The 22,679-nt window shown below is 35.8% G+C and overlaps 2 protein-coding genes across 8 annotated transcripts; both read right to left on the bottom strand.

The window, feature by feature from the left end:
• Nucleotides 1-3,236: 3,236 nt before the first annotated feature.
• Nucleotides 3,237-6,025, bottom strand: LOC116248624 (alpha-1,3-arabinosyltransferase XAT3-like). Its single transcript, XM_031621523.2, has 6 exons — nt 5,747-6,025; nt 5,489-5,578; nt 5,304-5,348; nt 5,114-5,173; nt 4,918-4,968; nt 3,237-4,696 (listed from the first exon to the last, which is right to left on the bottom strand). The coding sequence occupies exons 1-6, from the start codon at nt 5,919-5,921 to the stop codon at nt 3,516-3,518; spliced, it is 1,602 nt and encodes a 533-aa protein (XP_031477383.1). The 5' UTR covers nt 5,922-6,025; the 3' UTR covers nt 3,237-3,515.
• A 6,260-nt stretch (nt 6,026-12,285) lies between these two features.
• On the bottom strand, nt 12,286-21,376 carry LOC116246902 (CDP-diacylglycerol--serine O-phosphatidyltransferase 1-like). 7 transcript variants are annotated; one of them, XM_031618813.2, is made up of 13 exons: nt 21,053-21,376; nt 19,070-19,257; nt 17,457-17,522; nt 17,086-17,145; nt 15,738-15,828; nt 15,302-15,356; nt 15,109-15,188; nt 14,880-14,996; nt 14,685-14,769; nt 14,163-14,254; nt 12,865-13,118; nt 12,686-12,774; nt 12,286-12,579 (listed from the first exon to the last, which is right to left on the bottom strand). In XM_031618813.2, the coding sequence occupies exons 2-13, from the start codon at nt 19,225-19,227 to the stop codon at nt 12,452-12,454; spliced, it is 1,275 nt and encodes a 424-aa protein (XP_031474673.1). In that variant the 5' UTR covers nt 19,228-19,257; nt 21,053-21,376; the 3' UTR covers nt 12,286-12,451. The 7 variants fall into 7 exon arrangements, with proteins under 7 accessions (XP_031474673.1, XP_049932323.1, XP_049932320.1 ...); XM_050076366.1 differs by lacking the exon at nt 21,053-21,376 and adding an exon at nt 15,934-16,810 and having other exon boundaries at nt 19,070-19,083; XM_050076363.1 differs by having other exon boundaries at nt 15,302-15,828; nt 19,443-21,376.
• Nucleotides 21,377-22,679: the final 1,303 nt, after the last annotated feature.

The raw sequence follows: 22,679 nt of genomic DNA, 5'->3' as shown, positions 1-22,679 counted from the left end.
ACTGGAAATGTAAATAGTTCGGATCCAGGTCTGATCTTCTGTTTTTCAGATTGGTCTTAGTCAGACCTTTTCTAATCAGATTCGGTCTCACATTCGAGTTCAGATTTGAATTTTTGAAACCAACTTCAGATCCAAAAAAGGTGAAATCCAAGGTTTACATGCGTACAATCAGATCAGGTCCTTATCAATACTTGGATTGACGTTAATTAAAAAATGGTACCTTAAAGCATACACTGGGTTCGAGAATGGTTGGGATTCAGATCCATTTCTCTTTACTAAATCAAATGAAATGGATCCAGTTTCAAGTCTATAGCCATGAATCTTGTTGGCATCATGGGTCTGCTCACTAGGAGCAGAGCCAGAAAATTCTGGCTAAAAAGCATTAGGTTTAAAAATTTAAATTTTTAAGAAACACCAATAAGTAAATGAGAAAAATTGTTCAGAAATATCTATAATATAAATTTTGGCTTCCTGCAAGGAGGTAAACATATATATAGGAATATAATAAAATTACTAAAGGTTGTAACAAAACCAGAAAAATTTGTTGGAAGGATACTTGTTTAAAAATACTCAAATTTGATAGGCACTTACATATACAAGGATAAATATTTAATATTTTTATTTAAAAATAAAGAATGTTTAAGAGACTAGTGTGGGCAATTGCCCGCTCCAATCACCATGTGACTATGCCCCTGCTGAGAGATACTAATGCATAGTAAAAAAAAAAATTGTATATGTGAGTTAGTGCAGGCAGCTGCCAACACTAGTCCCGTGTAGTTTTACCATTGGCACTGTACAAATTTTACTTTTACGATTGGGATTCTCAAAAAAAAAAAAATAATTACCCTAAATGTTGTTGTCATTGCCATTTGTGCGCTCGTTTGGTGAGAGAAGCCATATAAAAAGGACCTCAAGTTGAGGGAGTAGCACGAGTTCGAATCCCATGAAAAGTATCTTTCTTTATTATAAGGTCGGAGTTAGGTGTATAGCTCAATATACAAAAGGCACCGGAAAGATTTCGCCAATCAAAGGCCTGCCAATGATGCCGGTGCCGGAGTTTTTTTTCTTGACGCCGGAGTAGGTGCAATCATTTTTAAACAAAAAAAAGAAGAATTTTGGGTGACTGATACCTGTTAATGAAAATGACCGCCGTGGCCCCGGCGGGGCCCACTTGCATGTGTTGCATTAGGGATGTAAACTTCTCTCTCTCTGTCCCTCAACCAATCGGGTTGAGCGGCCCGTTATAGTTACGAGTTAGGGGTGAACACGAGCCCGAGTTCAGTTAGCTTGAGCTTGACTAGGCTTCAGCTTGATAATAGTTCAACAAAAGCAACTCGAGCTCGACTCGACAGTTATATGTTGAGTTCGAGTTCGAGTTCGACTCAATTAAGACTCGACAAACTCGTTTGAATAAAATCGATATTCATCGTTACGTGTTGAGTTCAAATCGATTAAGGCTCGACAAACTTATTTGAATAGAATTGATATTCATCTTTACGTGTGGAGTTCGAGCTCAACTCAATTAAGACTCGATAAAACTGTAAACTCGTTTGAATATATCGACTTGATTAAGTGTCGTATCGACTTGATTAAGTGTCGAGCTCGACTCTTATGTGTTGAGTTTGAACTGAACTCAATTATTTAAACGAGTCAACTCATGAACTCGAGCTCGACTTTTTTTAAGCAAATGACTTTACTCGAACTCATTCACAAGCCGAGTTTTAACGAATCAAGCTCTAGCACTCAACTCGCTGTACACCCCTCCAAGGTTTTATTCTTATGGCATTAAAGAGTGCTTACCGTGGAATTAGAGGTGTCATTATGAACGTCGGATGAATCTGTTCTTCTCTTTCTCTTTTCTCTCTCTCTTTCTGTGTGGTTATTATCCCTCCCTCCTACCCCCATCTGAGTAAAAATGGAGCACTTTTTACGAATTACTTTTTATTGGACCATGTGCTTATTTATAATTTCTCAAATTTTAGACTGTTATAATGCTTATGATAAATGCTAGGTCTGGCTTTCTTAAAGTTCTCCATCTTCAACTTGTTGAGATTGAGATATTATTTAATATTAAAAATTACAAAAAAAAAATAAAAAATTACCGTTGCAAATAGAGAACAATTAATTTGTCAATAGAAGTTGCAAGTGGGATGGATTTGGTACGAAGGTTTTTGTCGGTAGCTTGCAGCCGCAAGATTTGGACATGTGCCTGTGTGCAAGTGCATTTGTGTGTATTATTTAACGTTACTTTAATCACGATTAATATATGTAATTGAATATTGATATATTTAATTGTATATTCCAGATTGGGCATCTATACCTGACCTGCTTTTGCAATTACCCACCTCCAAAGAAGTTTTGTGGCTAACTGATATTCGACCTACTTATTTTTTGGGCTTACATGATTGGGTAGTTCTCTAGGTTTTTCTTTTAAAAAAGAGACTCCTAAAAGTAAATTTTTAAAAAGGGAAAACAAAAATAAAAAGTGAATTTTTTTTTTGGAACTATGTCTCTGATCTATACATGAATCACACTGCGATATTATAAAAAAGTGGTCGTTCTTGGAAACATGTTGGTGGGCTTAAAAAACAATAATAATACAATAGCTAAACAAAATATAGTGCTTCAAAATGTTATATTATACATGTGGTTGGTTAAAAGTATCCCCATTTCGCATTACATGAAAAAGGCGCAATTTTAAAATATTGTAGCTATATATATATATATATATATATATATATATATATATATATATATATATATATATATATATAATGAGGGACGTGGTTCCCCTACGAAATGCCGGTAGACATACAAGTAAAGGAGTAAAGGTTGCATGTGCCATTATGTGTAGGCCGCTTACGTACTTAATAAAAAGAAGGGGAATGTTTTTGTAATTATAAAAAATCCATGTTCTATGTCGTCATTTTATTTTTTTTTTTTATCTTATCAAAAACATATCTTTTTTTATGTGAATAAAAATACTTTTGTCATTAACCATACTGTGCACCCATACAAACATCTCACTAGTTTCAACGGTGGGATAACTTCTCGCTCAACCTAATGAAAAATGACCATTTAATTTACAAAATAACTATCCCCATGACTCTCAGAATTTAGCGACATTACCGACGTTAAAACCCACTGGCAACTTAAAATTTTTTCACGTCCACTGATTTGTACTGCAACTGACAAAAACTCAACTATTGAAAATATTTTGCTATTGTAACATTGAATAAGTTTGGCATCATACATTAAATAAAGATGCAAAGCGTTTGAGAGGTTCTTTTCTGGCTTGATGGGGTACCTAGAAAATATATGATTAAGAAGTAAAAAATCGAGCTACTGTAACAAGTTCGTAGAAGCAAATACATCAATTTTTTCTGATGCAGAAGCTTCTTGGCATCTACTGAAGCATTTGAGAGATTCCTTACTGGCTTGATGGGATACCCAGAACATATATAACCAAGAACTAAAAAAGGAGCTGCTGGAATAAGATTGCAGAAGCAAATACATCAAATTTTCTGATGCAGAAGCTTCTTGGCATCTACCAAAACGCCTTTAAACCTATTCAAATTGAGTTTTACGTCCTGCCTGAACAAGTAAATGCCTGCAGCAACGTTCCAACCTTTCCTGTGCACCGAAATGGGGTCCTTCAGCACAGGATCATCTGAAGGATACTGTTCTATCAGGCTGCTCTCTTCCATGCTTATGTCATATTCCAAGTACTTGAGCTTCATGTCCTTTGCAGGCCTTGCGAAGAAGACAGTGGAGATCCAATCTAGCCTACCATAGGGAACAATCTGAATGATCACTGCACCGGCAGGGAGGAAGACCATGTTGGTGAATCCAGCGCCATGAACACCCATCATCACGTCACAGGAGTTCACAATTCTTGCAAATCTCGAGAGATCTCTTGTCATGCCGTCGTCGGCAACCACGACCTCGAAGCCCAATTTCTTCGACAATTTGATCGTCTCTTGCACATTCCTGAGTTTTCGCGTTCGATTACGTGATAGTATCAAGAGCCTTGGCTTTCTCTTCTCCCCATCTCTGATTTGAGTTACTGTTCTTCTGCTCAATGAGTAGGAATCCATCATTAGATTCCTGAATTCCTGCATGGAGCTGTAGCCATTAAAGGATTTGATTTTTGGGTCTATGCTAAATTCCTTGTGCTCAGTTAGGCCAACTCTTAGCTTTGTGAAGCAATGGACTCTGTGATCATTGTCAAAGTCGATGATCTCGTAGTGAGAGAGTTGTCTTAGCAGTTTGCCATACTTGTTTCTCCACCAGGTCTTTCCGTTCGTGATCATGAACTGCACTTCCTCATTATAGTGGTGGGAAGTAAGGAAGAGAGGGATTATAACGTCTGAGAAGTCATGGAAAAGGTTCCCATTGTATCCAGCTGTGGAGAACACAATGACTGGAACACTGTGAGTCACTGAGCACGAAGGAAGATCCCGAGAATTCATTAGTGGTTTCACTTTTAGCTCTGTAACTGAACTCATCGCCCTTTGATCGGTTTTTCGAGCATAAGGTCGGATTTTCCAGAATCCATCGGATGGGATCTCGGCGTGAGGATTTACAAAGTAAATTGTTGAGGAATCTCTGTCAACTCTAATGTCACCTTCAATGTAACAAAAATCTGATCTTCGTTGTGACAAATCACAGACAGATATCGTTTCCTCTTTCATTTCTGCAGTTGCATCACCAAAAGAAAGGAAATGAAAAAAATCGAAGAAACTCAGAACTATCAACTTGTTGGTAAGTGTAAATCGGGTTACAGAAACAAATCGAAAGTTTTTTATATCATGTATATACTCAAATATATAAACTTACGATCTTAATGCAAAAAAGTAAAAATGAAAGATTTTCTTATGGCCAAAGTAGATAATTAACCTAATTGTGGATTATCACCTGTCCTTGTCATGTTTGGACTTGTCTTTGTCTCCAAAGAATTCAAGTTCTCTGCAACAGGAATAAATATTGTAAGATATATCACAATAACAAGTCAATGGCAGCCATGCTAGCTATCTATATACCTAATTCCACATAATCTCAATTAATCCTAAATAATTACGTGTTATATTATACATTATCAATTAAAGATCACCTGATTGTAAATGGTCTTTTCTTTCAATAACTGTGACATTCTTGGCTTCCCTTGATTCCTCTGCAAGGGAACAGCTATGTGAGGTCAAAGTCTCAATGCAGAGAGATAGCTTTACTGTGCTCTATGGCAAAACGAGGTGAGATGTTGAACATCCGAGTGACAGTCATAAAAATGGTCCACTAATCATTACCTGGCTGATTACTCTTCCTGGTTTTATTCTCCATTTCCAGACTTTCTGCAGAAAAAGTAGATGCTGCATGAACACCAAATGAAAATATGGAATTTCTTGTATAATGCGCTGCATGACCTTACAGTTTACCCCTGTAACTGTAGCCTTCCTTTTGCTTTTAACACATTCGAGGATTGATCTTTTACCTGACAGTGGTTTCATAGTTGATTCTTGAACGAGTGGGCTTTCAATCTTCGCCAAGAACAGATCAGTCCCAATATTCAGCTTTAATTCATCTGCAGAAATTACCATCTTCTCTCCTAAGAAGTCTTACCATATGCAATGATCATGAAATCCAGTAAACAGTAAACTTAAACACAGATAAAAGTGTCATAAGGTTAAAGAAATCAACAATGCATGTGCATGCGCGCGTGCATGTTGGGAGAGAGAGAGCAGTTCTTTACAGTCATGCACAGGACCAAAGAAGGCACTAAAAACAGCAAGAAAGAAGACGAGGAGGAGGAAGCATCCCCCTGCAATTGCACCGCAGCCAAGCTTCCTTGCCTCATGGCGGCTCAGACTCTTCAGCAAACTGATCTCCTTCTGCAGTTGCTGCTTCATTGTGGATGAATGCTTCATCTCTTACTTTCCTTCTTTGATATTCCCACAAACTACAAGATTCGCGCTGCCACTGAGCCTCCCTTCTCTTATTAGACTGCTTCTTTATGGGATCAGTTTGCAAGTCATATTCTTTTGATTCCTGTAGCGGTCCCTCAGGCCCCATGCCCATAAATAACTGGTGAGATTCCGCTAAGCCAAGTGTCCTATCATGAAAAACAGATTAGAAGGTTCTTAATTAATGTTTGCTACTCAGAGAGAGAGAGAGAGAGAGAGAGAAAGTTTCAAATTATGTAAAAACGCAGAAACATTAATATAAAACTTAAATAAATTAAACCCGAGCACATTATTTTTATAGGGTCATGAGTATTGTCATTAAGAAATGTCTTCTTAATTAAATATTAACAATTTTCTTATTATCACATAGAATTATGAAAAGGGTAGTAATCGATTATTGAATTTTTTCTTAGCATTTCCCATAATTATGTAAAGGGCATGTACTGATGATATTAGGGAAGTTAAATGTTTAGTTAGTTTCAAAGGGTACAATTTAGTCGGGCCATGTAAAATCGATTCACGTGGGTACTGTAATTTTACGTCTTAAAATAATAAGATACCGATACCGAACTTAAGTTGAAGAGTGTATCATAGTCATTGCTAATGTCAATACAGTCTAAGATTCTAGAGGGAAAGCCTTCGGATCTCTCTTTCGGGCGATGGATTGTTAGTCTCTCACTCACCCTGAAATGTTTAACTACGGATGATCATGTGCTAAAGATTGTATACTTTGTATTTAAAATGTGTTCACGAAATTAATTGTTGGTGTTTTTTTGTTGACGCTCCTAACCGTATAGACTGTGATACTTGTAGCTGCATAGATTATGACATCTATGATTCAAATCTTACATATAAGATTCATCACAGTTCGATCATTTTATTTAGCTAAATTGCAACAAATTAAGAAAAGTTTGTTAATTTTTTTAGTAAATGAAAACTATATCTACATATTCAAAGAAACTCAGAAAGTTACCCAGTTTCTACATTATAACTGCATAAAAAAGCTAATTAACGTACATTAAACACGATCTGGGTTTTTCTGATAAATGCATGGCTATCTATCTTCTGGAACCCCACGGTTCGAGGCAGCAGGCGTGGCTGGGATTGACCGAGACAACGTTTAGGTGAGATTCTTTAGTTTATGTAGGTTGGTGAAGGAAGGTCAATGACAATGCACGAGATTGAAATATGAAATATGACCAAAAGGAAAAATTAATATGAAATGAAGAGAGAGAAAGAGAGAGAGAGAGAGAGAGGCTTTGAACTGCTTTTTTTTTTCTTAATTTTTCTGGTTGAGAGGGTATCAATTTTAAGGGTGGTTGAATGAGTTGGACGTGATAACAAGAACCTCGCTGGTGTGGACTACAATGGAAGGCCTACACTTTGCACCCTTCTGACGCAATCTTAGTGCATGGTAGTTAGCCCCCCTCCTCTCAACCAATAAGTATATATATATATATATATATATATATATATATCATAGTTAGCCCCCTTCCTCTCAACCAATATATATATATATATATATATATATATATATATATATATATATATATATATATGTGTGTGTGTGCGCGTGTGTGTTCACTGCCATGCATGAGACGATTATACTATAAGCAGGACGGGGTTCTTACCATAGAAAGGAATCCTGACTCAATCACTGATATTATTTTTGTGACAACTCGAATTTGCTTTATTTAGACGTGTATGCTTCATTGCTTTTCATTTTTTTACATATAAATGCCTTCTCAAGGTTTGAAATTTAAAGTTACGGTTTCTCTTAGCCAGAAAATTTTGGCTCTACCACTGTCTCGGGTTAATATAAATAGACATAACTGTTTTTATAATTGATTAGAAACTATGAAGCTGGAAATTTTAGTGGAAGCGTACTAATATGTAATAAATAAAAAATTACCAATGACTGAAATACAGATATATTAGATTAGTCGATCAAGGGCACTAATACATGGTGAGCAAGCTCGCTCTCGGATCCACAGAAAGGAGTACAAATTTAGTAGATGATTAAAAGTTAAAAATTTAACAGTAGTTAAACAAGCAATAGCAATGGTTTTTTATGATGAAATTGTTTATAGTACTTTTAATAACGAAATTTTTACTTTTAACCATCCGGCAACATCTAACATTCAACAGATTTGATTCCTATATATATATATATATATATATATATATATATATATATATATATATATATATAAAGCATACAGATTTAGATGATTCATAATTTGAATATTTCTTGAAAGAATACGCAAATTTCTCTCTCCCGTATATTAATTAATAACAATGACTGATATCATCTCTTTCTTATGTTAATTAATAACAATGATCGAATATCGTGACATAATGAGAATGCAACCCACTGTGTAAGTGCTCCCTGAGTTGGCCAGCCTGGTATGATTGAAAAAGTTGGTAGTTTCCCTTGTTATCGAGAATCATGACTCAATCGATATTGGCAGTGGCAACAACAACCTTTCAACTACATGATTATTTTTTAAGAATTTCTTTCTCTTCCTTTGGACCAATCATATACTTAGAAGCATTTTAATTTTATGTATGGGCCCCAATATCAAATTTCATCAACAGTGTGGAAACATCTACATGACTGATTGGTAGGGCAAATAATCAAAGAGTTAAGTGCGTAAACGTATCTTAGTTGGTCATTTTCAAAACCTACTTTCAAGACGTATGTACTTTCTAAGAATGAGACAAAGTATGTATAATTAATTATAAATAAGAAGTATTTTTATTCTACCTCAAGCCTCAACACTGAGCGGCAAGGTGGATTATACTCAAGGGGTTTGAGGTTTGAATCCCAATGTATTAATCTTTTGTGCTGCAAAGGTAGTAAGCACGACACCCAAGTTAAAAGATGTAGCTTACCTTAAAAGCATAAGGGTATGACTTTGGAGGTTTTATGAAGGATGATTTTCTTCATGTAAATATTATTTTTAAAAGAAAGAGAAGTAACCTTCTATGTTTAGAATTCTGATTCTCTGAACATGGTTTGTGCCTGTCTTACCAGACCCGATCGACAAGACCAAAATCCAAATTAATTATGGTTGTTCAGTTCATGAGGCAGGCTTGATTTGACCGGGGACCGATCTACTGCTGATCTATGACCTGCCCAAGTAGCATTTCTCTGGATCCAGTTCTATATGGTCTGGATATGGCCTCAGAGAGAGAGATATGTATCCAAAATAACAGAAACATGGTTCTTCCATCTCTTTCTTGCTACTAATTGTTGTAACGTAATTAAGCTTTTAATTAGGATATAAAGTTTCAATCTAGCTAGATTAGTTCGTCAGAAAAATGTGGTAAAATAAAATAACTAAAATGTACATTTATATATCGGGTTTGTCATGCATAGAATGTATTGATTGAGTAAATGTGTAAATTATGCATATTGGTGATTATAAGCGGTTCGATCTACTTGGTTAATGTTTCATTTCTTTGTACTCGCTACCAAAAATCTGACACCGACTTTGGTAGCCCATCTTACATTTCATCTTTCTTTGTTGAATCTGAACTGAAAGGAAACCAGAGGACAGACAGAGATGGGTAATAAATAAGGTTGTTAAAACAGATAGTTCTGCTGGCGTCTACTCTCACCGGGGAGTCTCCACATTGGTTTATAGAGGAGTAACCATAGATTTGATAGCACAACTAGCTCTTCACTCACACACATATGGAGAGAGAAATGGAAAAAAAAAAAAAAGGGTGAATGACGCCCAACTGTCTCATGTCATATTTAGTTTTAACAGCTACGAAAGAAACAGACAAAGAAAGTCATGAAAAAAATGGAGAGGGGAGAGAAATCTCATTATCTATGTCATTATCAATCGTACAACACTTAGGCCAATACATCAGGTGGGCTGTATGTGGGGATTCTCTAGCTTTTGAGAGTTATCTGGCCATCTAATTGTTGGTAGACGGCAAAAGAAAAATAAGAAAAAAAAGGTGATAGATATTTTTGTGATTAGTATTAGTTCACAACTTTTTCTCACTAATGTTTTTCTCTCAACCTAGATGGGTAGGTAACTCTAAATCGAAAGACTCATCATTCACTCACTAATATATATACATATATATTGAATGATAACTCCAGTTTTTTAAGTCAGTATTTATCGTTTGATTCAACATGATGGATGGTTAAGAGAAAAAAATAAGAGAAAAACCACCCCTTTTTCATTTTTAACCCTAGAGATTGTGCCGCATTGAAGGAAAATGATCGATTTTCACCATAAAATCGTTGATTAAACCATGGATTTGTGCAGCGGTGGCTGATTCCCATTGGGAGGAAAGAGTTTTTTTTTTATTTTTTCTCCATAAGGTATGAAGTCTTTTGTTTTTTTACCATACATTCATATATTTTTAATTTAGATTCATAGATTTGATTGCTTTTCTTTAAGTTTACCATAGGTTTTCGTTTTTATGTGAAGATATGGTTATGCAATTATGATATACATTATGTTATGTTATGTTTGTTGAGCTTTCTAGAATGATATTGTTATGAATTATGATGTTTATGAATGATGAATTGTAACTTTATAGTAATAATAAGTCTATCATTATGTAAAACATGTTTTTTTATAAAGAACATATTATTTTTAAATTTTACTGATTTTTATGATTTTTTTCAGAAATTTTTTTAATTTTTCTAATTAATTGAAAAAAAGTGATATGGTTACGATACGTTATGATATTTTACGATACAAAGTATCTTAAAGCCAGACCGAGTGTATATGTATGTGTGTGGGAGAGAGAGAAAGAGAGATAGAGAGTGTGTGCGTGAGTGGCACTCAACTCACAATTTTCTAAGCTTTTTGAAAAAAAAAAAAAAAGCTAACGATATATGGGCATAAAATTGAATGTCTCTAGCTTTCAAAATTCATCCAACCATCTAATTAGAGTGGTCTGATCCATCATAATGGAAGTTTAAAAGAAAAACAATAAAGAAAAGGTGATGGACATTTTCATCATCTAGTATTAGTTCATGTATTTTTCTCCTTCTTTTCTCTCAACCATCCATATACTTTAGATGGACAGCGCTACATGGATGGATGACTCTAGATAGTCATAGTCATCATTCACTAGTATGTGTGTGTATATATATATATACACTAAGTGACTAACTTTTTATAGTCATCCAGTTAGATCCATGTAAGTAAGACCGTTTTATCTGGTTTTCTAATGAGAATTATTCATCACACATGATAGACAATTAAGAGAACAACAAAGAAAAAAAGTGATAAAAAGTTAAGGGTATTTTCTTCATCTAGTATTACTTCACCTTTTTCTCATTGTTTGTCTCTGAACCATTGATTTACTTAAGATGTAACACTGAGCGACTATAGATAGCTAAAATCATCATAAAAATGTATGTTATCGTGTGAATTTTTAATATTTTAAATTCATGCCCCCACCTGTATGCAGATTTGCAAGAGTTTAAGACGGAATTTGGCAACAAAAACACTCACATTCGTAGCATTGTATTAATATCCTCTAGCCAAATACCCCTTAAGGGAATGCCAACTTATTCTCTCTCTCTCTCTCTCTCTCTCTCTCTCTTTTACTGTGGCATAGTTGAAAAACTAGCTTTACACATTTTAAAGAAGCTTTTGACAAATCCTTGCCAATAAACACATTCAACACGTTCAGAAAGATGTATGATACAATTACACGGGAGTGCAAAAAGCTTGACTAGATGAGACTTTTTTGAGATTTTGAGTCGATAGTTCGTTGAGTCCTATAGTGTTGTCTATGCATCGGCTGTTGCCCATTTGCTTTTTATGCAAGGATTTTTAGAACTCAAAGTCCATGACGGAAGTCAGAATCATCAATAAATTCTTGAGAATTTCAAATGGAATTATTTAAGCAAGTGAAAATCTAAGATTCCATAGTGAGAGACGCGATTGAAGATGTATCTGATTACAGAACTAATTCCTCACAAAGACCCAGCTCAATCTCTCGCCTTGGCTCAACACCAGCTTGAAATTGGCTGCTCTCACCATGAAAGCAGCAAGACCAGCAGTCACGATAGGACTTAGTCCGTGATTTCTGACAAGCAGTCTGAGAATTACACCATCAGAAACAAGAAAAGCTCTCTGTGTACAAACATCAGTATGTCAGCAGCTAAAATATGCAGCCTTGGGTGCTAACTAATACAATTAGGAAAATTTACACTTTAATAACTAAAAGAATAAGACCCAATTTTGCCAAAGTAAAGAAAATGATCTGTGACCGCAGCTGCTTACTAACGATTTTTTGCTTCATTGCTGGTTGAAGTGGAAAACTAACGAAAGAAACACAACCAAACAAGCCAATATGGAATTAGATTATTTCAGAATTTCAAGGTCATAACATTCATTCCAAGAAAGTCAAAAAAAATAATATACAGAAGAAAATATAATAAATATATACAATATTTCTCAGGCGAGCAAAAGAGAGTGAAAGAATTAAGGAAAAATGGTGGGCTATCATCAGCGCATTTTCTTCCTCAGGCTACGATGGAGATGCCATGACCATACAGCAAGGAACAGCATGATCAATAAACCAACTGAGCCCCAAAAAACTATTAACCAAGAAGGCATTGAGTTTGGATACAGTCCTGTGAACATGACAGATACAACAAATTATGTAACTCAAAATAAAATAAAACTAACATCACATATTCTGGAAAAGTAACCATATTAAGAACAAGTCAAACTGTTTACCCCGGCCAAACTTGATACAGATAAGAAGCTCCACAATGCAGATGGCAAGAGAAAGCCAGCAAAAAGCTCCCAATTTCTTAACAGGTTTCCTGTAAAGGAAAAGAACAAAGATGATAAATTCTGCCGTTATATGTGTCAGTGTGTGTGTAAACTATAAAGAAACAGAGATAGAGAGAGACCTGTCCTTTAAGTATGAGTTGTACTCACGAATGGTTGGCAGTGCAATCAGCCACCAAAGGATCAATCTATAAATAATCACAGGGTTTCGAGGAGGAATCCAGAGACAAAATTTCAGGAAAAAGGTGTTCAGCTCCACGGTCAAAAAAACAATGCACAATGACAACACTTGTATGAACCTCCAAGGACCAAGAAGGGGATGCCACTCATCCTTGTCCCATTGTGCAGGGGTAAATTGTCCCAACGTTCTTTTCACCTTCAATCATAGGAAACCGCAGTCGCAATGAAAATTCTGCCGGTTGAAATTTTAAGAATATATATAAAGTAGAGACTGAAACTCAATAGGCCTTGAATACAAATATCTAAGACTGAATAGAACCACTTCATGAAACCCAGTGGAAAAGCACAACTGTCTGTGAGACCATGCCAATAAGGAGACAGAACTGGTGTTCTACTCGCATGTTTTTGTACTGCCATCAGTACAAGATAAAGGATATAAAAATAAACTCGTGCTGCCAACATAAGTGATCACCCTAAAGTAGTCCATGAAAAATTTAAAATGGTCCCATTTCAATAGTTCAAATCTATGTGCAGTTCTCTTCAACATTCTTCATTGAAAATTAAAGTGAGATAATAATGAAAACCAGGATCAGAAATACACAGGTTCAAAATTTGTTATTTAAAAGGCATAGAAATGCCAGTGAGATACCAAATTCATGTGCTTCAAGTTACTGTTAGGAGTAACTTTCCATTCTTCCCAAAATGCAAACTAGGATCCACTAGATGATGTCAACAAATAGTTTTTTGATCATTCAAGATTAGTCTCAAATTGTTCTGCTCAACTGCCTCTTTCTATCAACAAAGGGTTTAGAGAACACTCGAGGAACATCCCAAATGCTATTTTAATCAAGTAGGGTGATCATGTTCATAATGTGCTATTCTTGCTTGGCAATGGTTGGTCACATATCATGTTGGCTGCTCATCCTTGTTGAGAACTGATGCAGAAGGAAAAACAGAATAAATCTCAAGGATATCAATACTCTGAATGCTCAAAGTTTGTACTGGAATTAACTAAGTCTAGAGTTTACAGTTGAATAATACGATATAGATTTACTGACTACGCTAAAATGCAATATAAATTCAGGCTGTTTTGCTCCATCATTCAAAAATAAGCCTATATATATCGTCCAAAATTTTCCAGCACAAAATGAACTTAGATCCCAAAAAGGTGCTTTATTGACAGTTTAACCAACGGAAAGAAATAAATAAATATAAAAACTTGCAAAAGAAATTTAAATACCTTTCCGATGATGTTAGGCTGTCGACTTATCCCCACCCATTCATAAGTTCTTCCATCAAAGTACCTCACAGTCCGCATTCCTGCCCAAATACCTGGCAATGGCATGTAGAGAATAGGAGTCACCTACTAAAGGGGAAATAACATTGATTTGACTGCGAAGCTATAAGACAACAAAGACTGAACATAAAAAAGTCATTTGATATGTAAGAAGTTCTAGAATGAATAGCTTGAACAAGAGGCACCCAAAAAAGAACAGGAAGCCTAGGCAAGTAATATGCAAAGATGAATCGAGTGACAGGCTTAACAACAATAGAACAATAACACTTGGTGCTTCTGATCACTGACAACTCTATTGACACCCAATAAGAGTTGCTCCATTTGCATGCAGAACTCTCCATAAGCAACAAAAATTTCATTCAACAGATCCATTATTTGAACTTCCTTAAAAAACATAATCAACCAAGACAAGAAGGGCACGCATGCAAGTCACACGTAAAGAAAGGTCAGTTTCCGAAGTCTAACCAAACCAATTGCAGATAAGTATATCCAATATAATACTATCCCACCAACACTCGTTGAAGTTAGGCAACATGTGTCGAAATGTAAGCTGCAAAATGAAAACATGAAACTGTTGGAATGTGGACAAAGATATATAAATTAAAAAACGTAATCTTAGATGTATAATGCTTGAAATCGAGTTAGCTTTATAAGAGATACCTCCATCATTTCAAAGCCAATGGATAAAACCCATAAAAGGGGCTGATTGCGGATCATTATTGCCTTGCCCCACCAACCGAAGATATGAGCAAGTACAAATTCATCAAACAATGTTTCCTACAAAAAATTGATCAATCAAGATCAATAGACTGCAAACAAGGAAAAAAAAAAGTGTGCAATCCAATTAAATCATTATCAAGAAACAATGGACAGGATGGTCAAACCATACATAAACATTTTTAAACCTGCTTGTTGGGTTATCTGACAGATAAATGCGACAATCAGCACCATATGAGCGCTCAGGAAGCTCTGCAAAAGTTTATAGGAACAAATTAGGCTACAGAAATTTCATAAGTCCAGCAAGTTCGAGAAATTCAAAAATATATATATATATAGCCTGAAATATTAGAAAAATACTTTACCAACACCAAGGTCTTGATGAAGAAACTTCATGAACTGCCGAGCATCATCCCGCTTCTGAAAAATTTTAAAGGCTGACAATTTCTTAATAACATAAGCTTTCCTTGGCAAACTTATAATAGAGACTTGATAATTGACAGTGCTAACCTCAGACCTTTCCAGAATATATCCTTTCAAGAAAATAATGTATTTTCCAACAATACAAAACATCACAAGAGCAATTGTAAACAGAAAATACTCAGAACCACCCCACAGAAAACAAAAAAAAGTAAAGAATATCCAGTAATATCCACATCTGCAGAATATAAAAGCATACTGGAGTGATAAAAACATGCTAATGTTAAGAAAAAAAAAATGTATCCTTAGTAGCACATATAAAGTTAACAGACCGCAGTTAAGAGTCCAATATGCAAAACAATATGACAGAAGGGAAGCAACCTGAAAGAGCAAAAAAGTGAGAGCCACAAGATAAATAACTGCCATTCCATGCACCAACCGCCAAATAGCTGGATGTGGCCTAATCAAAATTCTGTTGAAAAGAAACATAAAATGGTGTACATATCAGGAAATCCAACGAATCATCAATACTCCACACTAAATCTGTTAAAGTTAAGAACTCAGCAATTGCACTTACTGGTTACGTACAGCATAAAGTGTAATGTTTATGATGTCAACTAGCACTAATGAGGATTCACCCCCTGAAATGAGATTCTGCTCATTGGTTGCCATCTTCGGTTGTCTCTACCAGTTTTAGAAAAATACTTCTGTTTTGAGAAAAAATTTAAGTGCCATCTAAGCAGACATGACGTCAAAGAAATGTTGATGTATTTCTATAATTTAAAAGGGGCATGGGATCTATTATTTTCCAATCCAAACTATATATTAAGCTATTATAGGTTGCTACAGTGGTAAGCGAGACAAGCCACCTGATTTATGTGAAGAATTTGAAGTTCAAGACATTATGCAAGCACATCGAGGTTTATTACATTTGTGCGTGTGTGTTCAAACTTCAAACATGCACTATTGTACAAGTTGCTGGCTCTGGGTTCACTGGACGCATACCTGCATGAATTAAACTGCTTTGTTGCTCACAGAAATGCCACTGGACCATCACTGTGCAACTTTTTGAATGGGGATTTGAGTCTACCTACTTATTGCAACTTTCACCAAGTCATAAAGTCCACAACACTCAAATCCTTTCAGAAAATGTCCTGAAAAGGCTTTTTCCTTCTACATATTTCTCAGTACATCCTATCAGCATCAAGTGCATAGATACAGATTTCTGAAGTTGTAATAATTCAGAAATTAGCCTCATAGTCATAGACTATTTTCAGTGTATTCCTGCCGCTCCCGAGGTCATCAAATTGCTAAGAACAGTTTAGAAGGTAGTGCTTACCTATCCTAACATAACATAACCTATGTAAGCATATTCAGACCGAATTTACCATGGCCTCATTCCACGTCCACCAGACACAGAAGGTAGATATTGAACAGCCATGCCCATGACTTAGCTGCAACCAAATCCAACATGACTTAAAGATCTCACACACATCGACACACAAAGTAAATTATGGGAGCTGCAGGACAAAGACCAAACCTTCAGGACAACAAACAAATCCTAATTAAACCTACTTTCTGATTCACAAGCTGCTAAAATGTGCATAGAGACAAGAAGAATTAAGCAATTTCCATGTGAATCGGTATCCATACATGTTTAGTATGACCTCAATGTAAAAAAGATAAAATGATACCAAAAGATCACATAGAAGTAAGAGATGCAACATACGTTGAAGGTGCCTGAAGCAAACAATAGGCAAGGAAAACAGCAATCATTGCCAAGACACCCCTGTGGAACCACGAAATGTACAAACATGTCAAATTATGTTCAAAAAAATATCTTATAAATAGAAGAAAACCAGCCATAAAAATTACGAAAGGTTTAAAATAACAGATACATTGAAAGGAGCCTACTTGTATATGACTTAGTGTAGAGAAATAAATTATTTTTCCAGACAGGTTTTTGAATTCTTTTTTTCTCGTGCAATTATTCAAATTTCCTTCCAAGTTAGATTTTCTTGTTTTTATAACGTTGTGAGTCTCAAAGCAAGGTAAACAGCCAGAAGAACGTATTCTTAAAAGCAAAAGAAAAAAAATCACCTTTTCACAGATGTGATGACATCATAGGCTACACTCTTATCTGGATCAAGAACTCCACTGGACCAACTGAAAAAAGCGAGGCCTTCCAAATTAACATATAAACTAGAATCGTTCTATATGTAAATTGCACCAATGCAACTTAAATGGTAATAGCTGCATAATATGTACATGTAACTGATGATAGCTTTTGAATACAGAGTTTGATAATATAGAGCAGTAAACTAGCTGGAAAGGAATAGAAAACCTTTCTACAATTGCTATCAGGTGTCAGCCGACATCAAGGCACGGAGGATGAAATCCATGGTCCATAATCACCATACATTGACTCCAATTAACTTAGTGACAGTCAAATGGATTCTTAACATACAAATTTCAATTTAGGCTATAAACATTTAAAAACTCCATTTCCAAAATCTAGCAGTGCAGCTTTAAATATAGTCATGGATAGACATAAGCATGAATCCTCATTTCAATAATGGATTTCACCAAAAATATGGAACGAAGAACTATCTGGTCTAGTGTATATATTTTTCGTGCAGTTTAAAAGAAGTGGGTTTTTTTTCTACTGCTCACTCTAGTCTCCTATTTGAACATGAAAATTTCTGTTAAACTAAGCAAAAGAAATAGACAAGAGCATACAATGAGAAAGATAAGAAAAACACAAAACAAGAAAAGCCGTTACAGAGAACATATATACACAACAACCAAGCACCAGTCTGATGGAAGAGCCTGGGGAACTGCACTGCTGAATATCAGTCACCAATTCATACGGGGATCTCGTATACACTCAAAACCAGGCAATAAACCATTGTAATTTGCAACATAGAGGTGTGACTCCACTGCTGAATATCAGTCACCAATTCATGTGGGGACCTCGTATACACTCAAAACCAGGCAATAAACCATTGTAATTTGCAACATAGAGGTGTGACTCAGTTCAAATTCCACACAATCGAGTGAAGGTGGGCCCAAAATTTAACTGGGAAAAATTACACTAATAGAATGATGGTTCCTGAATGTATAACAATAGACAGCAGTAAGCAAGAAATGGTGCCTTTAGAGATGAAGCTTTTCAATGGCAACCACAACAGGACCTCAAAACCAAGGAAAAAACTTAAGCTGACTGCAAAGGTTGTGCAGACAAAGTTTAAATAGAAATGCCAGCTGCCTAAATTGTACAAACCTAGGTCAAAGGGACTGTAGATTACTAAGAAAAACCCTCATTCCAAAGCCCTAAAATGCACAGTTCACACATTCTTGTAGGCCATAAAAAAGCAATAGTAAAATGTGTCCCAGAAAATGTCATCTTATACAAGATTGTCTAGAGAAAATACTGTCTGTAATGGTGAACCCAAATCAACATCCCCCCCCCCCCAACAAAAAAAAAACAAAAAAAAACAAAAAAAGGAAGAAAAGAAGTCATCCATTTATTTTTTGCCTGAAATGAGTACTTTAGAAATATTCCATACATGTACATGTGCATCACATTGAAATATCACAATATCACAATCCAATGCTTAAAATGTTTCTAACAAGTAGTGCATGAGATCAGAAAGATTACCAATAAAGAGAAGATCCTGCATAAAAATAATAAAAGAAGTGTTCGAACTTACATGAGCAGACAAGCCCCAAGAAGTAACAAGGTAACGGTGTGAGGCCTGTATGCCCATGCAGTCCATGGATCTATATCATTAACTGCACTTGACAATGTGAGATCACCATTTCCTTTAACACCATCCTTTCGCAATCTATAACATCCATTGGATCCCATAAGCAGCACCCTCCAGCAGGTCACACTCCTCTACAAAGTCATGAGTGCGTTTAACATTAGACTATCGTGAACATCAAAATAAACGCTCGCAAAGACTTATCTTAAAGCAACTAAATTTATTATGTCAATAATAGAATAATCAATCAACCGAAATAAAAAAATAGCAAATTATATTATCTCTTGGATAGACATATCCTGTAGATATGAGATACAACCTTCAAACTTCTTGATCGACCAGGATATATTAACACCTCACAAGAGGCAGCACAATCATGTTGACATGCAGGACCACCAATGCCTACTTTCAGACCGCAAGTTGCAACCTTACATGTTAATACATGATCTTGGCAAGTGGGGTGATGATTTACCTTTCATTTCTGACAAGGCAATCCAAAAATGATGACATTGGAAATTAGGAAAATTGAAGCTCTCAATCCATGATTCAGATAATAGAAAGCTAATATTAGAAACTATGTTGATTAACTATAGATCAGCAAATCTTACTGCTCAAAGAATTTGAAGCAAACCCCAGTTGCCAGTTGCATAGGTGACTCCTAAACTGAAGATGAACATGACCAAGAAATAGATGATGCGATTGCATATGCAAGTAACAAAAGAACCATCTCACCTTGTTTATGTAAATCTTGTGGTCAAGTAACCCATACCATAATATGTTGGAAATACAACTATGACCCAAAAGTTAATAGTTCGAAACAATTGAACCAAGCAAAGGAAGTGGGCAAGCGGGTTAATGACAACCTAGAAGTGGACCAACTGGTCCAATTTGGTGCATCTTTACGGGATAAACCCAAAACAGAAACCGAAGTGTAAGAAAAGCAGGTGATCGTGTGTAGAAATTCCTCAAATGTCGTTTTGAAAATTTGCTGGATGCGGAAGCCCTTAAAAAACGAGAATGCAGCCAAAGAAATAAAAAATAAATAAAAACTGAATGTAGATTAAAGCAATGCCTCTACGACAAGGAAATCGCAGATTTGTAGGATCGAAGTGTATTCATTTTAATGGTCGTGTGAAAGAAAACGCACAAACACACAAAAACACGCATATACACAGGGCTGCAGTTGGGAAATCATGAACTTCTTTATTGTGCATTCACGTTTTGAGACGAACAAGCAACTGCTCTTTCTACAAGATTCTTGTTCATGTCTTAAAATGAACATCCTGGTTGTAAATCAAAGCCCTAGAAACATAAAAAAAGGAGAAAAAGGATTTCAGACAAAACTTGGTGCCTGTCTATAATCAGAAAAGCACGTTTCAAACAAGCATCTTACAACCAGGATTCTAAAAATATCTCATCATGATCTTAATCATTTAATACCATGAGTTCATGTTGCAGATCTCCCACTGCAAATAAACAAGACATCATGCATGCCCAAGAAACAAACTCGTCTGTAATGAACAAAAAAAAAAACTCAAAACTAAAAGCTCCTACAGAAGAAAAAAGATACATCACCACTTCAACTTCCTGAACTCTCTTCAGCTTATATACCAACACCACCATCTCTAATGAAGTTGCTTAGTGCTAATATAAATGAGCAAGAAGAATACACACGAGCACCCACAGACTACAGAAACAGCTGAAAAACAATGCCAGCATCTTCCTCATCAACAAACTCAAAAAGCAAAACAAGAAAACAAATCATAAATAAAGCTCAACCAGAACACGCCAGCAGCGCTTCTCACGAGATAGACGGCCGACAGCTAGAGCGCAAGATGAGAAGACATACGGCGTTATATGACAGTCATGAACAGCGTGGTCTCTTTTAGTGAGAGAGAAAGAGATGATATCACTGCGATAATAACATACATGGGGTATATGAACAGAACTGTTTTCAGGCCAGGACGGCCGACGGGTCCACGCCCCCCAGCCGTCGGATCAACACGCCAAGAAGGATCTTAAGCCGTCCCCTCCAAAGATCTTCTCTCAACCTCTAGAGAGAAAAAGAGAAAGAGAGAGATCTTCCCCTGTTGCTGGCCGTACTCAAGCACACACGAATACACGCCACTGTAGGAAGAGATAGAGAGAGAAACGCCTGGGTGCGTGAGGTTGCAGGAGGTGGCGGTGATGGTGGTGGCTGAAGAGAGAGAAAGAGAGGGAAGGGAGAGAGAGAGAGAGGTTTAGGGGGAGAGGGAACAGGTGGTGAGGTTTTAATAAGGAAGAGGGCTGAGCTGGTACGGTGGTCAAAACTCAAACGTCTCTCTCTCTCCTCAGTTTCTCACTCTACTTCGCTTTCTCTCTCTTGTTTATCTTTCTCTCTCTACCTTCATGGTATTCTTCGATCTTAATTACGCACGTACGCACAAAAAGCCACGTATTTCTCCTTATTTACGGTCCTGTCCTCCGCGGCTTCCTTCCGCGCTTCGAATCGGTATGGACTTTGAATCGGATACAGGCCGAGTCGATACGGATATCGAACCGCTTATCAGAAATTTTGTATTTCGAGGTGCACGCTTATTTAAGTCACAATTAAAAAATTGCGACTAATTTCCAATGCAGGATTGCCACAAAAGGCATGCAACCTTTATTTTTTTAATATTGCGGTTTTTTTCTGTAATAAATGAGCATCAGAAAAATCAAAATTATTTTGAAGAAAAAAGGCAAGAAATTTGAAAACGACGTTAAAAACGTTTTATATTAATTAGTTCTTTTGTGATAGTTGACAGTTACGTGGAAACTCGGTCTTAGTTCGGAACTTCAGGTGGTTTTTTGCAATTTATTAAGTAGATTGGTGCGTCAGGATGACGGGGCGGTAAATTTTTACTATAAATGCAAGAATGCCATGTTGGATTCTCTAGAGAATCTTAACGTTAGATTATAATAAGGGACACGATGGTCTTTTAACATATAATTTTTAAAATTAAGCTTTTTTGGCACTTTGTTATTTATGAAATTTAAACACGTAAGCACTCTTTTTAGTTTTTAATAATTAAAAAAAACTGATTGAAATATGGGAAGAATAGATTATAAGTGCAAATATATTTAAAAAACCTTTTAGTATTTTTAAAAAAATATAAAGTAGGACAGGGCCTATATATATATGTGTGTATGACTTGGCTGTCTTTTTCAGCTGAAAATTTATGACTTACCAACAAAGGGATACTATGAGAATTCATTTTGTGACAGCCTCATCATGTTACCTCCTTTTAAGACATGCTTTTTATTTTATTGCTTTCATTCAATAAAATCATCAATGTATCTCATCATATCATAGTCACGGTCCTATATAGTTGTCTTCTTATATATTTATATATATACATGTATATAATCATCCAACCATTTTGAGTCATATTGTCCAATCACAGCATTTCAATACGATTAAATGCATCGTACGGTGTGCTGTGAGAGATTAGAGAATTTTTATATTCAAACATGTATGAAAGAATCCACAAATCTTGCATTCAACGGTCATGATTAAATAGAGGGCGGGATAGTT

Source organism: Nymphaea colorata, chromosome 2 (genome assembly GCF_008831285.2).
Source record: "Nymphaea colorata isolate Beijing-Zhang1983 chromosome 2, ASM883128v2, whole genome shotgun sequence".
NCBI classification, from domain to species: domain Eukaryota; kingdom Viridiplantae; phylum Streptophyta; class Magnoliopsida; order Nymphaeales; family Nymphaeaceae; genus Nymphaea; species Nymphaea colorata.
The sequence above is the reverse complement of the archived record's forward strand: the minus strand, read 5'-3'. Positions and strand labels throughout refer to the sequence as shown.

What these genes read in the sequence shown, in the direction of transcription:
- LOC116246902 (XM_050076363.1), bottom strand. Translation starts at nt 19,227, where the DNA reads ATGGGATCCAATGGATGTTATAGATTGCGAAAGGATGGTGTTAAAGGA. An exon ending in TCATCAAGACCTTGGTGTTG is followed by an intron (nt 15,189 to 15,301) that starts GTAAAGTATTTT and finishes AAACTTTTGCAG; the next exon opens with AGCTTCCTGAGCGCTCATAT. An exon ending in ACTTATCTGCAATTGGTTTG is followed by an intron (nt 14,255 to 14,684) that starts GTTAGACTTCGG and finishes TGCCATTGCCAG; the next exon opens with GTATTTGGGCAGGAATGCGG.
- LOC116248624 (XM_031621523.2), bottom strand. Translation starts at nt 5,921, where the DNA reads ATGAAGCATTCATCCACAATGAAGCAGCAACTGCAGAAGGAGATCAGT. An exon ending in CTTTGGTCCTGTGCATGACT is followed by an intron (nt 5,579 to 5,746) that starts GTAAAGAACTGC and finishes TAATTTCTGCAG; the next exon opens with ATGAATTAAAGCTGAATATT. An exon ending in TCCAAACATGACAAGGACAG is followed by an intron (nt 4,697 to 4,917) that starts GTGATAATCCAC and finishes ATGCAACTGCAG; the next exon opens with AAATGAAAGAGGAAACGATA.